Raw genomic sequence first — 14,296 nt, 5'->3', positions numbered from 1 at the left:
CTCCTCTGCTTTCGAGCCGTGTGTCGCGCTCGTTCAGCGGCCTCGTTTCGCTTCGACGGCTTTCAGCCTCACCCTGCTTCATTCTACTACGTTAATAAGTCATTAGCTCATCCATGAACATGATTTCTGCCCGAGTCCCGTCGGATTGCTTCGGCTGTGGGGATGAAGACGACAACTCCCATGACTCCACACTCAGTCACGGCGTCATCAAACTACGCCTTTGTTTCTTAGTTTGTTTTGAATACGTGCCCTCTAGCGGCGGAAACTTACATATTGTGCCTTTAAGGTCAAGAAATGTATGTCTCACTGTTCTTGAGTAATTCTACCAGTGGCTCGAAAAGCACTTGGACAGTGAGTCAGCAACTCTTTTTTTCTCTGCAAAAGAAGAGCTTCTGCTCAGTGTCTGGTTTAACAGAGCCTTTCTTTGACGGCAGTGAATACATCTAGACACCATTGTGCAGATCCTCGCGCTTATCAGTTTGTGGTCCTTGGAAAGAGAAAAAAACATTTGTATGTGTAATCATGGTCTTCTTAGCTTTTTTACAATTACAATGTTTAAGTACAACTTTATTTTTATACTGTAGCACCTTTTAAACTTTTTACATAGTTCTTTACCAAAGACATGTACACTACCATTCAAAAGTTTGGGGTTAGTAAAAAATTTATCAAAAATGAAAGTAAAGACATTTATAGTGTTACAAAAGATTTATACTTCAAATAACATTATATTCTATACAAATTCATAAACTATGAATGCTGAAAAAAATCAATCATGGTCTCTACAAAAATATGAAGCAGCACAACAATTTGTCTCCACTAATGTTTTTTAAACAGCAAATCAGAATATTAGAATGATTTCTGAAAGATCACGTGACACTGAAGACTGGAGTAATGATGCTGAAAATTCAGCTTTGCCATATGTATTAAAATAGAAACTGCTATTTTAAAATTGTAATAATATTTCACAATATTACTGTTTTTACTGTATTTTTGATCAAATAAATGCAGCCTTGGTGAGCTTAAGAGACTTTATTCAAAAATCTTACATGCTTGTGAAAGGAGATAAAGTACATTGTCAGAGTAAGACTACAATGAGAGTCTAAATAAATATGTATAAAGATATCTTTTTGTGTGTGTATGTATTTGGTGTTTGTCTGTGCAGGCTCAGGTTGAGAGTGATGGACCCACAGTTGAAGCTCTTCAGAAGAAGATCCGTAGGTTAGAGCAGGAGCTGGACAGGAAGAGCATCTCAGATCCTGCAGACAAGAGGAGTGCCCTGAAGGAGGACAAGGTGAACTAGAATTGCATTTACTGCAATAAAAAAATGTAAATTATCAGCAGAAAATGACGTAGAAGAAGGCTTTTTGATGTCAGATGTTTATTTGAGCTCTTATTCTTTGACACACACATTTAATTTTACATTTTGTAGTGAAGTCACAGTCTAGCTATGTTTCTGACATTGTCTGAGTCATTAAAAAGTATAGTAGTCATAATAAATAAATTATTATATTCCTCTGATTTGTTCAGACCTTCTGATTTATTAACAAAATAACAGTATTCATTTTCATGTATATATGTGACTTTTTCCTATATTTGCAGTCCTCTAAAGAAGAAATCTTGAGGTGGGAGGAAGGTAAAAAGTGGCAGGCCAGGTTGGAGAAAGTGCGGACCGTCCTCAAGGAGAAGGAGAAAGAATTGGAATCTCTGTCTAAACAATTAACAACGATCAAAGAACTTTACAGCAGGTCTGTGTTGTGACACTAATCCATCCACATAATGGACAGTTTCGAAACACAGTTTGAGGAATCTTAAAATGTATGCGATAAATGTGAGTGACTTCTGCATTTATTAAGAGTAAGAACAAAAGTTGAAGATTCCCTATCATTTTTATGTTGGCTGATGTCTTTGAAGGTTGGAGCAGGAGAAGGTGGGTCTCCAGAAGAAACTAAAGGGCAGAGGAGTGACCGCAGATCAGGTTGTTGGTGTACGGACCCTCGAGGCTGACAGAGAGATTGAGGAGCTACAGAGAAGGAACGCTGAACTGGAGCAGCAAATCAAAGTGATAAAGTGTGTTCTGCCTAGCAGTCATGCCAATTTGTTCCGTTTGTTTATGTTGTCTTGAGGAATGTTTAATATGTACTGTTGGTTTTGTAGGCAGCAGCAGGCTTTACCCCGTGATGCTGCAATGGAGGATATCACCATCAGGAACCGTTATCTTGAGGAGAGGCTTCACTCCCTGGAGAGTCAACTGTCCAAAGAGTCTACATCCAGACCATCTGTGGGTGTAACACATAAAATATTTTTTCAACACTTTTCATGAATTTCACTCCATTAATTTCAGTCTTGCATTCCTTTCAAATCTGTTTCTTTTTCCATACCTCTATTCCATCTCTGAAAAAACATGTGGCATCACAATCTCAGCTCAGCTGGTCCTCAAAAGTTGTTCATTCCAAGACTTTCGATATTAGTGAAAGTGAACAAATTCAGTCTCCATTAGTAAATGACACAATCCCTGAAAAAGAAGCCATCACTGAAAAGGAAATAGCAGTTACAGAGGACAAAGCAACTCAAACTTCATCCAGAAGATTGAGTGCAGCAGAAGTGAGTCAAGATGAGGAAAACAGCAAGGAGAATGTAGGAGAGAGCATTGTAGATGTAGAACCAGAAGATCTGGTGAATGAGAACAAAAGTGAACAGGAAGAAGACAACAAAAAAGAGGGATTGGGTGAGAAAGATATAGAGGAACCAGATGAGGCTCAAGGAGGACAAGAGGAAGATATAGTAGTGGCTGAAAATGCACAGGAAGAACTGAAGACTAATGGAGTTACAGAAGAGATGACAGATAAGCCTCTTGAAGAAGATCAGCTGGAATATGAAAAGACAAACGCAGAAGAAAGTAGGACCTACACAGAGCCAGAGATGTCAAAAAAACATCTGGAGGATGACCAACAAGACAGAGATAAGGAAAAAGAACCTGAAGAACAACATATTGAGTCTTTGAAATCTGAAGGTGATCCAAGCCAAAATTTGAAAACATCTAAAGAGCTTGAAGAAGAAGAAATGGCACTCTGCACAGTTGATGCCAAAGTGGTGTCTGAAGAACCATCAATGGAGGAGACCATGTCTTTCATCCCTGAGGAAGACGTGGACCCTGTTTTAAGTGAGAACGTAAAATGTTCCCCCACTAAGGAGCTGAATTCAGGTGTTATAAAAAGTGATGTCTTAAACATTCTTGGACCTGTAGAATCCGAGGTCACCACCTTTCGTGAGAAAGACCAAAGCAAAGTGAAAGCTCGAAAGGTACTTAATGCATAGGTGCTCCCACTGAAGTGCTAGCACAAAGCTTCCAGTTCTCAACCCCATAGCTTTGTTGGATTTGAGCTTGTGACTTCGCCTTTCCAGACCCGGAGTGTCTGCTTTTGCCCCATAGCAATTGGTGTCTATGTGTTGCATCCTCTCCATCCTGAATCCGAAATGTTTTCGTTGTCTGGGTGTTATTTAGCTGCATGTTGTCTATGGCATCAACATCTCTTTGTTGTTTCAGCAGACGTCTGGCCGTGGTTCTGGTACACCATCTCAAAGAGAACATGAGCTCCAAAGAGAGAACCTCAAGTTGTCCACGGAGAACCTGGAGCTTCGTTTCCAACTGGAGCAAGCAAACAAGGACCTGCCTCGATTAAAAGTACAGTAAAATCGAAATGATTAATAACATGCTAAAAATACATTTTAAAAAAACTGTTGTACTTACTTTACTCTCCCTGTGATGAAAGGATCAGGTGTCTGACCTCAAAGAGATGTGCAGTGTTTTGAAGAAGGACAAAGCTGAAGTGGAGAAGAGACTCAGCCATATTCGTGGGGTAGGTTGCAGCATCTCTGAGATCTTAAAACACTAAACCTCTCATCTCCTTCATTCATTCCTTTTGCTCTTCTCATGCAGTCTGGCCGCAGCGGGAAAACCGTTCCTGAGCTGGAGAAGACCATCGCACTGATGAAGAAGGTTGTGGAGAAGGTTCAAAAAGAGAATGAGAGCTTAAAGAAGACATCAGAGGCCAATGTGCAGGAGCAGCTTGCTAGACTAGAACGAGACCATGAGAAACTGAAGGTACATTTTGTGAACCTGTTGGAGGATACACTACCATTCACAAGTTTGGGCTCAGTAAGACTTTTTGGTTTTGAAAGAAATTTTAAGGCTGCATTTGATCAAATATACAGTAAAAACAGAAAAAAATTATTATTATTATCAATGTATTAATTCTGTAATGCCAAAGCTGAATTTTCAGCATCATTATTCCAGTCCTCAGTGTCACATGATCCTTTAGAAATCATTCTAATATGATTCGCTCAAACAACATTTCTTATTATTATCAGCATTTAAAACAGTTGTGCCGCTTAATATTTTTATAGAAACCGTGAAACATTTTTTTAGGATTCTTTGATAAATAGAAAGTTCAAAAGAACTTTTTTTTTTAAATATAAATAAATATTTTGTAACAATATAAATGTTTTACTGTCAATATTTATCAATAATGCATCTGCTGAATCAAATAATTTTTTAAGTTAAAAAAACAGAGAAAGAAAATTTTGCAAAGACCATCTGCAAGTTGCATCTGTATAATTTGTGGAAACAATAAGATTGTGATATTTTTTTTAAATGTGATGTGACAAATAGTTATTTTCTACTTGGCATAATAAAGTGCATCTTTCTTTTTGTTACAGTCTGAATATGAAAAGCTGAAAGGAAAACAAGAGGAACAGCTAAACGCTAGACTTGAGTCAAAAACCAAGGGCATTGAGAAAATCATGATGGAAAATGAACGCTTACGTAAAGATATTAAAAAGGTTTTTTTTTTAATATAATTTTCATTACCTTCATATCAGTAAAACATGCTCTTAATATATCATGATACAGTATATATGTTTTTGTGGCAAACTGCAGGAAGCAGAAACTGCAGATAAGCTGAGGGTTGCAAAGGCCAACCTTGAAGTAGCCAATGAGAAACTAAAGGCGGGGCTTGAGGAGACCAATCAGAGGCTCTTATTGGCACAGTCAATGGTGCCGTCTTTAGAGGGGGCGGACAGCAAGGCCTGGAAATCTTCAGTTGTTTCCAGGTAGTACATTTACCTAAATACTTAATCAGTTTCGTCATCATGTAAGCTATTATTATTCATTTTTCCCTTCACAGGTTATTTGAAAACAAGATGAAAGGTCTCGAAAGCGAAATCGTAAAGAAAAACTCCAGCATATCAGAACTGAAGGTGCAGCTGAAAGAGGCGAATGAGAAACAGCAGGCCACACAACACACAGTCAGCCAGCTGAAGGAACAAGTGAGACACTTCTTCAGCTATTTACTAAAATCCCCATATTCTGCCATTACTGTAACATGTTTGTTTTTTTGAGCCAATTTTAGTACACTTATTGTTTTCATTTGTCATGCGTCTCCTAGCAACGAGGCACGTGTTTCTGCTTGAGTTTGTTGTGTTCAGAATGACTTGAAAGTCTGGTAGTGTGTGACCCTCAGTCTTTTTTATTTCTCTGTAACCATTTATAAATTTGGCAAATGTGTTTTAAAACTGTTCCAACGTAGTGCATTCCAGCCTTAAAATGCTCTTTTTCTCAGAGATCTAATAACCTAATATGTATTAACAGGTGGAACTGCTTAAAAATATCCCTGTGGAAGCAACCACTGATGAAGGCCTTGTCAGAGAGTATCAGTCCCTGAGGTGAAGCGCTTTAATATACATAGACTTCAAAGCATAAGAAATGACTCGAAACTCATTCTTTGCTAAATATTTCCCAATTAGATTGGCCAATAAACAACTCGAGAGGGAAAAAGCTCAACTTCTTCGCCAGATCCAAAAGTACGATGAGCAGTTTGGAACCAGCAAAGCAGGACCAGGTAAGATCACCATTGAGTTTCTGAAGAATTCGTATTGTGGCTACATGAGACGTATATCATCTGCCTGTTCCTTTTGTAGGATACAATGATCTCCAGAAACAAATTAAGGCAGCAAATACTGAAAAAAAGAAATTACAGGTATTCCTGAAGAAAAATGCCTACATATTCTGCTGTTTTTAAATCTCAAGTCACATTATAAATGCTTTCATTCTAGGACGAAGTGAGAAAGCTGACCCGAGAGCTGGAAAACTTTGACCCAACTTTTTTTGAGGAACTTGAGGATCTAAAGTTCAACTACAATCTGGAGGTGAAGAAAAACATCATCCTGGAGGAACAGCTGAAGAAGCTGTCGGATCAGTTTGGACTGGCGGTTCCCATAGACGTGTCTATCAGCTAACACACATCAGATCGTTTTTCAGGTCATTCGATTTTATTGTTACTGCTCAGTTAGAGCCAAATGTGTACAAATGTTGCTTCTCTTTATATTCAAGTACAATGTTTCACAAGTAGGTTCATATTTATTTTTTGTAAAATATTACATTTTCATATAAAGTTAGGGTTTACAATATTTGTGATTTATGGCCTTACTGGAAAAAGCTGAAACTGAAGGGATTTTACCTTTTTACATTATCTATCGATCACTGACTCCCTACATGTAAATGACAATCTGTGTCAATTTGTTCCATTTATTTATATACATATTGCTGAACCATCCTCTGAAACGTATTTAAGCAGAAAAAAAAAAGAATTAAATAAATAAAAAAATTACAAAACTCTTCCACTCTCTGAAAGAAAAGAAAAAGTGCCAAATATAAAGCAAATCACAGCATTCTCACACATCACATATCAAAGTGCATATATGAGCAAAGTTTGGGAATTTGCAATAGGCCGTTTTGACCAGTATTACATGTTGGCAAAGATTCTTCACTCTGGTTAAAACCAGATTTCACAGGAATGTGTGGTAGTTTCATTTTATGGGTTCAGGGTTCAAACTGAATGTCCCGTATGCATCTGAAGAGTCTTCCATTTATGCTGGAAAACAATTTGAACAAGTCCTCCTCAGAAGCATCTGGATCAGGCATTTCATCGACGTGGACGCCCACAGGTCTGGTGTTCAGGAAGGTGTCACCGACAGGCCATTTCAAGCCGAGATGATAGCGGTGTATCTGGAGAACAAGAGTTAAAGTGATTTGATCTGAAGACAATGTGGATAACAGCAGCAGAAGAGTGACGGTTTTATGTATGAACCTAGGGCTGGACGAAATGGCCAAAATTTATATCACGGTATATCTCTTCATTTCGGTCGATATGATATAATTCAGATATAAACAATATTTTAACAGCCTCAGAAAAACTGCCAAGAACGTCCACAAGGGATGTCTGTACCTACAAATAGACCATAGATGTCTATGAAACCTCGTCCTATTAAACGATATAATATTTTACAAATAAAAATGGTACAGATAAATTAATGTTCACTTTTTATTTATATTTAGCCTTCATACAAACAAGAAATGTGAAATCACTGTCAAATAAACAAGGCTCTCAGACTCACCTTAATAATATTAATATCTTTAACTTTAAACTATAACGTAGGCTGATTATTCTTATAGATTGAAACAAAAGTGCTTCAGCCAGGATAAAGAATATGAAAAGGAGCTCAGAGTTGCTGCAGAAAACAGAAAAAAATGAGTGAGCAACAAAACTTTGCTGGAGATGGACATACTGAAAATCCAAACTGCCAGCAGGAGGCGCTTTTGGAGCGGCGGAAACAGCGGTTTCCCCGGTAACTGCTGTAAGCAATGAACCCTGCTTTATCAGATAAATTGAAAGTGCCATCGAAACGTTTCTGACGACACTCGGTTGCCTTCAAAGATACATTTATATAAAACACCCTTGCCTCATTTTGATTTTGAAATGTGTAGTGTTCATGTTTATTCAACGAAGTTGTGAAATAAATCAATGTATGGGAAATACTGGTAATGTATATCGAAATATGAGAAATGTTTCAAAATCATATCACCGTTACTGAAAAAAAAATTATATTGCAATATATATTGATATTAAATTATTGACCAGCCCTACATGAAACCTTATTTACCTTGACCAGTGTCCCATCATCACAGTGCCACACGATTCCCTCCACTCGCCCCTCCTGGCATTCCTGAAACCAGGAATACAGCTGCTGGAATTCCACTAGAGGAGGCTTCCGGATGCGCAGGACCCCATGGGGCACCAGGATATGGACTGGATGCTTCTTACTTCCCAAACCTACAGAATCACACAGTCAGCCACGGCCTAAACCAACAGAACTCCACTCAGTTTCTTACTTTCTTAACAGTTAAACTAGCATTCAAATGAGTAAATTATAGTAAAAACTTTAACAATGTTACAAATTATTTCTATTTCAAATAAATGCTGTATTTTTGTTACTTTCTATTCAAAGAATCCAGAAGAAAAACATTTCTGAAGGATCATGTGACACTAAAGACTGGAGTAATGATCCTGAAAATTCAGCTTTGGCATCACAGGAATAAATTACATTTTAAAATATATTCAAGTAGAAAACCTTATTTTAAATTGTAATAACATTTCACAATGTTACTGTTTTTACTGCATTTTTAATAACATAAATGCAGCCTCGGTGAGCAAAAGAGACTTAAAAAAATATATATATATATTCACCATATGGATTTCCATTAACGTTGGTTCCAATAAGCTCAAGGGTTTGCTCCATGAGGTCTGCCAGAGCAACGCTGACAATTTCAAGCAATCCCTCATCCTCTCCGTGTGTCTTCAGGACAAGGGCGACACCAGCATCATAGTTGACCACAGAGGCGTGCCAGCAGTACTGCTTGTTGGTATGAGCCACCGGAACCCAACCTTCATGATATATCATCTAAGCCATTATTTTCACTCAGTACAGTATAACTTGTGACAGGTGTAACGGTCACAAGACTCTAACCCACCTGGTATGTGTCCATGTTCGTCCGGCACTGGATGGCCATTCTCATGCTGGACTCTGTGAGCAGCGATCCAGGATTCTGGCGCTTCACGGAAATCTTCGTCTACGATCCACACAAATCCTGTTATTTAGCATTAGCAGAGAATTACAAAAAATCGGATGTTTACAACTTTTATTTTCATTCACTGCTTTGTGAAGGTTTCTCGTTAGCCCATGTTAAACATGTTAAGAATGTTCATTATAATATTTATGTAAGTTCAATCATACGAAAATAATAATTAAAAAAAAATCTAAATTAAAAAGTATTTGGACTAAAATACCTTTACAGGTCTTCTGCGAATACTGATACTTTTGAATCTCTTGTCCGCCTGCTTGGTGGGTTTCCGATCCAAGCGTATACACATTTATACATATATACATTTATATTATTATTATATATTACACATTTATATACATTTATACACATACATTTATATTATTATTATTATATATTACACATTTATAAATACTGTTCTTTCAAACCTTCTACTCATCAAAGATTTCTCAAGAAAGTCCACAAAATTATTTTGCAGCAATTTTTTTCATAATACATTCATAATAATAATAAATAGTATCAAATCGGCATATTAGAATGCTTTCTGAAGGACCATGTGACAGCTTTGCCATTAAAGGAATAAATTACATATTAAAGTAAATTTTATATTGTAATAATATTTAACAATACTACTCTTTTTAGTGTATTTTTGATCAAATACCTAGCTGAGCATAAGAAAATTATTTCAAAAAATATATCAACCCACACCCTTTGAAAAGATGTCTTTTTTACATAAACAACAATGATCCAACATTAATAACCACTTGGCCTCACGTTGTGACGCATTTACACCTTTGTATGTGGTGACATAGCAGCACGTCCCATCAATCTTCTCGGTCGCTACTCCACAGTGAATATCTGATTGAAGAGCAGAAGGGTTCACATTCTCAGTGGCCACCACCTGAGACTGCTGCAGGATCAGAACGAGAATGAGTAAAATATTCTAATAATTAATCCAAGCTCATATATATGCAATGCATGATGAATTTACCTGTGCATTTTTTTTTTGTTTTTTGTATGCTTTATTGTATAGAACTTTTACATCAGCCACTGTTGCCTTTAAATGTGCTTTTTAAATAAACTTGGACTGAATATGCATATTGGCTTTGGGATAGTTACTCCGTTCAATGCACTAAATAAAATAATATGGAAAACATGAATTAAAAATAATGACGCGACAGGAGGTATACTATGCGCCATATTGTAATGCATTATCTCGTATTGCAATCGGACTGCATTTACAATGTTTACAGGGTTTTGGTCATGAGAACAATATGTACAGAAAAATGCTGATGTTTTATTTCACCCACCCGACGGTCGCGTTTTCTGGATGGTTCGTTTCTCACTTCCGTCAGGAAAACACATGGGATCTTCTGCTGCACTGAAACCAGACGCCGCATTATCGCTGCTGTTAAACAGCTTTATTACGGGGTGTGTTGCTTCACAAATTGAATATGGACTGATGAGCTTAACACATTTTCAGATCGACCATTCACACGCGCTCAATGCTATTTTGTCCAGATTTCCTCTCGTTCTGTAGTGTTATGTTAAGATTATCTTTGTCGCCATCTATTGGAACGGAGAGTGAACTGTTTTTTGGTTTTGTTTTTTTATAGTAAGCAGGTTTGATGTGCTTTTATCTCGGAGCAAAAAAAAAAGAGAATGCTACTTTATTCTTATAATTTTGAAAGTATTTTTTAAAATGTTTTACATTTAAATAAATGAATAGTGCTTTAAGTAAAATGCTTTAATTTTCATGGAGCGTGTCGCCTCATGGGGGCGCCATGTTGAGATCAAATGACTCTCAGTAATCATCGAATCAATGAGAAGTAGCTTAAAGGGTTAGTTCACCCAAAAATGAAAATTATGTCGTTAATTACTCACCCTCATGTCATTTCAAACCCGTAAGACCTTCGTTCATCTTCGGAACACAAATTAAGATATTTTTGATGGAATCTGAGAGCTGTCTGACCCTGCATAGACAGCAACGCAACTGAAATGTTCCCAAGTCCAGAGACGTAGCAAGGACATCTGTAAAATAATCCATGTGACATCAGTGGTTCAACCGCAATTATACGAAGCTACGAGAATACTTTTTGTGTGCAAAAGAAAAAAAAAACGACTTTATTCAACAATTCGTCTCTGCATCACCCTGGTGCTATTTTGGAGAATATCCGCTGGACGTAAACAACGTATGCTGTTCTGTTCAACGAATTGTTGAATAAAGTCGTTTTTTTTTTCTTTTGCACACAAAAAGTATTCTCGTAGCTTCGTATAATTGCGGATGAACCCCTGATGTCACATGGATTATTTTACCGATCTCCTTGCTACGTTTCTGGACTTGGGAACATTTTAGTTGCGTTGCTGTCTATGCAGGGTCAGACAGCTCTCAGATTCCATCAAAAATATCTTAATTTGTGTTCCGAAGATGAACGAAGGTCTTACTGGTTTGAAACGACATGAGGGGGACTAATTAATGACAGAATTTTCATTTTTGGGTGAACTAACCCTTTAAAATGTACTCACTTGCAGGCCACCCAAGATATATATGAGTTTGTTTGTCATCTGAACAGATTTGGAGAAATTTTGTGTTAAATCACTTGCTCATCACTGGATGCTCTAGTAACACTGGATGAAGAAATAAGGATTATGGACTTATATATTGACCAGAGGCAACGGTTTAAACTTAAAATGTCTTAAAGGGATAGTTCACCCAAAAATTTATATTCTGTCGTTAATTTCTCACCCTCATGTCGTTCCAAACCCGTAAGACCTTTTCCTGCATGTAAACAACGCATGGGCTGTTTGCCTTGTTTACATTCAGAGGAGAGCACGCATATGTGTCGTGATACTCTGCAAAACGACGCGGAGGAGAAGAATTGTTGAATAAAGTCGTTAGTTTAGTTTTCTTTGCACACAAAAAGTATTAGATTCATAAAATTACGGTTGAACCACTGATGTCACATGGACCATTTTAACAATGTCCTTACTACCTTTCTGTGCCTTGATCGTGGTAGTACCCTTGCTGTCTATGCAGGGCGAGAAAGCTCTCGGAACATGGGGGTGAGTAATTAATTACAGATTTTTCATTTTTGGGTGAACTATCCTTTTAAAGTTAGATTTGTTTCTTACAAACACGCAGTTTGTTGCTTGTTTCAAGACATTAATTGATGGACTGGAATCATGTGGATTACTTGTAGATTCTTGTGATGTGTTTGGACTCTCATTCTGACGGCACCCATTCACTGCAGAGGATCCATTGGTGAGTAAGTAATATTAAATTTCTCCAAATCTGTTCCAATGAAGAAACAAAATCATCTACATCTTGAATGTTCTGAGGGTGAGTAAATTTTAATCAAAATTTCATTTTTGTGTGAACTATTACTTTTAAGGTAATCATCACTGACTTGTGAATAGAGGATTACTACTATACTATTCTTCTATAAATATCATGAAAACAGACAGTGTATGTATAAACGATTTAATGCCAACAACTTTAATGACACAAGTCTACAGAAAGCCTCTAAAGTGCAAAAGCATCATATGCATGAATGACCTCTCATTAAATAACATTTTCAATTTCAGAGGCAGAATCATGTTGGCATGCCCTTTAAAACCACTCAATTAAGTCTTTTAAGTAAATATATACACATGCATACACCATTTTGATGTTATAGTTTTTCATTTTGTACCATGTAACTTGTTTTATGCCAGATAACACCTGATCCAGGCACACAAAAAGCCTTTCAGAGTGCAAAGTGAGAAGTTCCTTAGGTAACAACCAGACATGACCTGAGGTAGGTCTCTATAGAGCAAAAGTCAATTAGTACTGTGAACTATTTAACAACTGTTGTCAGACTCTATTTGATTTCTCCGTCAGGTTTCATGCTGAAGGGCTCCAGGCGCTCGCTCTCAGGCAGCAGATTGTTGAGACGCTCCATCAGCGGTATCGTCTGGTCGATGCCCATCTGAATGCGTCTCAGAATCATCGACATCTCATTGACCTTCTGGATCTGCTCGGCGTACTTGGCGTACTGCTTCTGCCTTTCCTGCATGATGCTGAATAACGCCTCCACTGACAGATCCATCTGACAAAACAACAGGTCAGTATTCACAGCTGGCTTGTCGAAACCGTAAAATTCTATAGAAATGATGGTGAATACCTCTTTGATCCTCTTGACCAGAGCGTTCTGGTCAAAGGCAACAGCTTCTGCACACTGGTGTAGATGATCCTGATATCGGACACACAGCTGCAGCACCTGTGCCGAATCCAGCTTTTCTAAACAGATAGTGCTCGGAGAGGTTTGTCCACTGAGCACACCTGAGAGAATTAGGCTCAAATTGTGATTCATACCATTATGAACTACGGCTGGATATTGACATAGGTTTCACAAAACCATTCCAATTAATTTGGATAGTTGTCAGGAAAACAATCTCTCAACTAATGCAGTAAACTATACAGGAAACCCTGTCAGTTGGTATATTACTATAATATTGAAGGTTAAAATTAATAACAGAGGCCAAATTTTATTGATATTTATAGTTATAATCAACACTCAAATAAAAACTGAGTTGTATGCAAACATTTAAATTGCATATACGGCAGCTTTTCTATCAGTTTTATATTGGTAATTGCAACTTTTTAATCTTACAATTCTGACTTGTTTTCCTCAGAATTTCTTGTTTATATCCTGCAATTGTGATTCTGAGAAAAATAAACAAAAAGGTGTCTGAAATTTGGGAAATAACAGAAACAGAATGGCTAGATATGAACTCGCAATTTCAAGAAAAGTCAAAATTGTGAGATATAAAGTCAAAATTCTGAGGAAAAAAGTCAGAATTACGAGATTCAAACTCAGAATTAAAGAAAAAAATGTCACAATTCCAGGAAAAAAGTCATAATTATGAGAAATAAACTGAATTCTAAGGGGGAAAAGTCAGAATTGTGAAATGAAAAGTCATTACCTTTTTAATGTTTTTATTCTGTGGTGGAAGTAAGCTTCCATGTTTTTATTCCAATTCATGATCAAAATATACATCTTTAAACAATGGCTGCCGTCAAAGTATGAAAATGAAAGATTTATTCAAACATAAATTAAATAATGAAGACATCACTAACAGGTTAAGTACAAATATAATGAATATGTAGTAAAGAAGTGCACATATTTATCAAAATGCTCCTCTTTAGAGCTTGGTCGATGTCACAGCACACTAAACTGTGTTTAAAAAATGATTGTTTGAATTTTGTGATAAAATTGACCATGTAAAAGCTGTAACTTTGTTTTATATCAAAAGTAACAGCACAACCCAGTCCCAGATAAACCATTTAGTTACCTCCCA

General features: G+C 37.0%; 2 protein-coding genes and 1 pseudogene across 8 annotated transcripts in view; 1 reads left to right on the top strand and 2 right to left on the bottom strand.

Moving 5' to 3' along the window:
• The window catches only part of cep290 (centrosomal protein 290), a 29,333-nt gene extending 22,913 nt beyond the window's left edge, over positions 1–6,420 (top strand). For 4 of the 7 annotated variants that reach the window (XM_016456693.1, XM_016456695.1, XM_016456690.1 and 1 more), the window contains 15 exons: positions 1,163–1,291; positions 1,600–1,745; positions 1,912–2,067; positions 2,155–2,278; positions 2,422–3,300; positions 3,545–3,682; positions 3,771–3,857; positions 3,938–4,102; positions 4,717–4,839; positions 4,937–5,109; positions 5,184–5,325; positions 5,648–5,721; positions 5,803–5,897; positions 5,977–6,035; positions 6,112–6,420. In XM_016456693.1, the coding sequence (XP_016312179.1) occupies positions 1,163–1,291; positions 1,600–1,745; positions 1,912–2,067; positions 2,155–2,278; positions 2,422–3,300; positions 3,545–3,682; positions 3,771–3,857; positions 3,938–4,102; positions 4,717–4,839; positions 4,937–5,109; positions 5,184–5,325; positions 5,648–5,721; positions 5,803–5,897; positions 5,977–6,035; positions 6,112–6,294 (2,673 nt within the window). In that variant the 3' untranslated portion in view covers positions 6,295–6,420. The remainder of the gene's footprint in view (positions 1–1,162; positions 1,292–1,599; positions 1,746–1,911; positions 2,068–2,154; positions 2,279–2,421; positions 3,301–3,544; positions 3,683–3,770; positions 3,858–3,937; positions 4,103–4,716; positions 4,840–4,936; positions 5,110–5,183; positions 5,326–5,647; positions 5,722–5,802; positions 5,898–5,976; positions 6,036–6,111) is intronic. The other 3 variants (XM_016456697.1, XM_016456696.1, XM_016456692.1) reach the window with 2 other exon arrangements.
• Positions 6,421–6,508: 88 nt separating this feature from the next.
• Positions 6,509–10,488, bottom strand: LOC107665703 (uncharacterized protein C12orf29 homolog; annotated as a pseudogene).
• Positions 10,489–12,346: 1,858 nt separating this feature from the next.
• On the bottom strand, positions 12,347–13,308 carry LOC107665680 (loss of heterozygosity 12 chromosomal region 1 protein homolog). The gene is made up of 2 exons (XM_016456665.1): positions 13,120–13,308; positions 12,347–13,044 (listed from the first exon to the last, which is right to left on the bottom strand). Exons 1-2 carry the CDS (start codon positions 13,306–13,308, stop codon positions 12,817–12,819), a joined length of 417 nt encoding a protein of 138 aa, XP_016312151.1. The 3' UTR covers positions 12,347–12,816.
• Between the last annotated feature and the right edge of the window lie 988 nt (positions 13,309–14,296).

This window comes from Sinocyclocheilus anshuiensis, unplaced genomic scaffold (genome assembly GCF_001515605.1).
Source record: "Sinocyclocheilus anshuiensis isolate Anshui unplaced genomic scaffold, SAMN03320099.WGS_v1.1 scaffold840, whole genome shotgun sequence".
NCBI classification, from domain to species: domain Eukaryota; kingdom Metazoa; phylum Chordata; class Actinopteri; order Cypriniformes; family Cyprinidae; genus Sinocyclocheilus; species Sinocyclocheilus anshuiensis.
The sequence above is the reverse complement of the archived record's forward strand: the minus strand, read 5'-3'. Positions and strand labels throughout refer to the sequence as shown.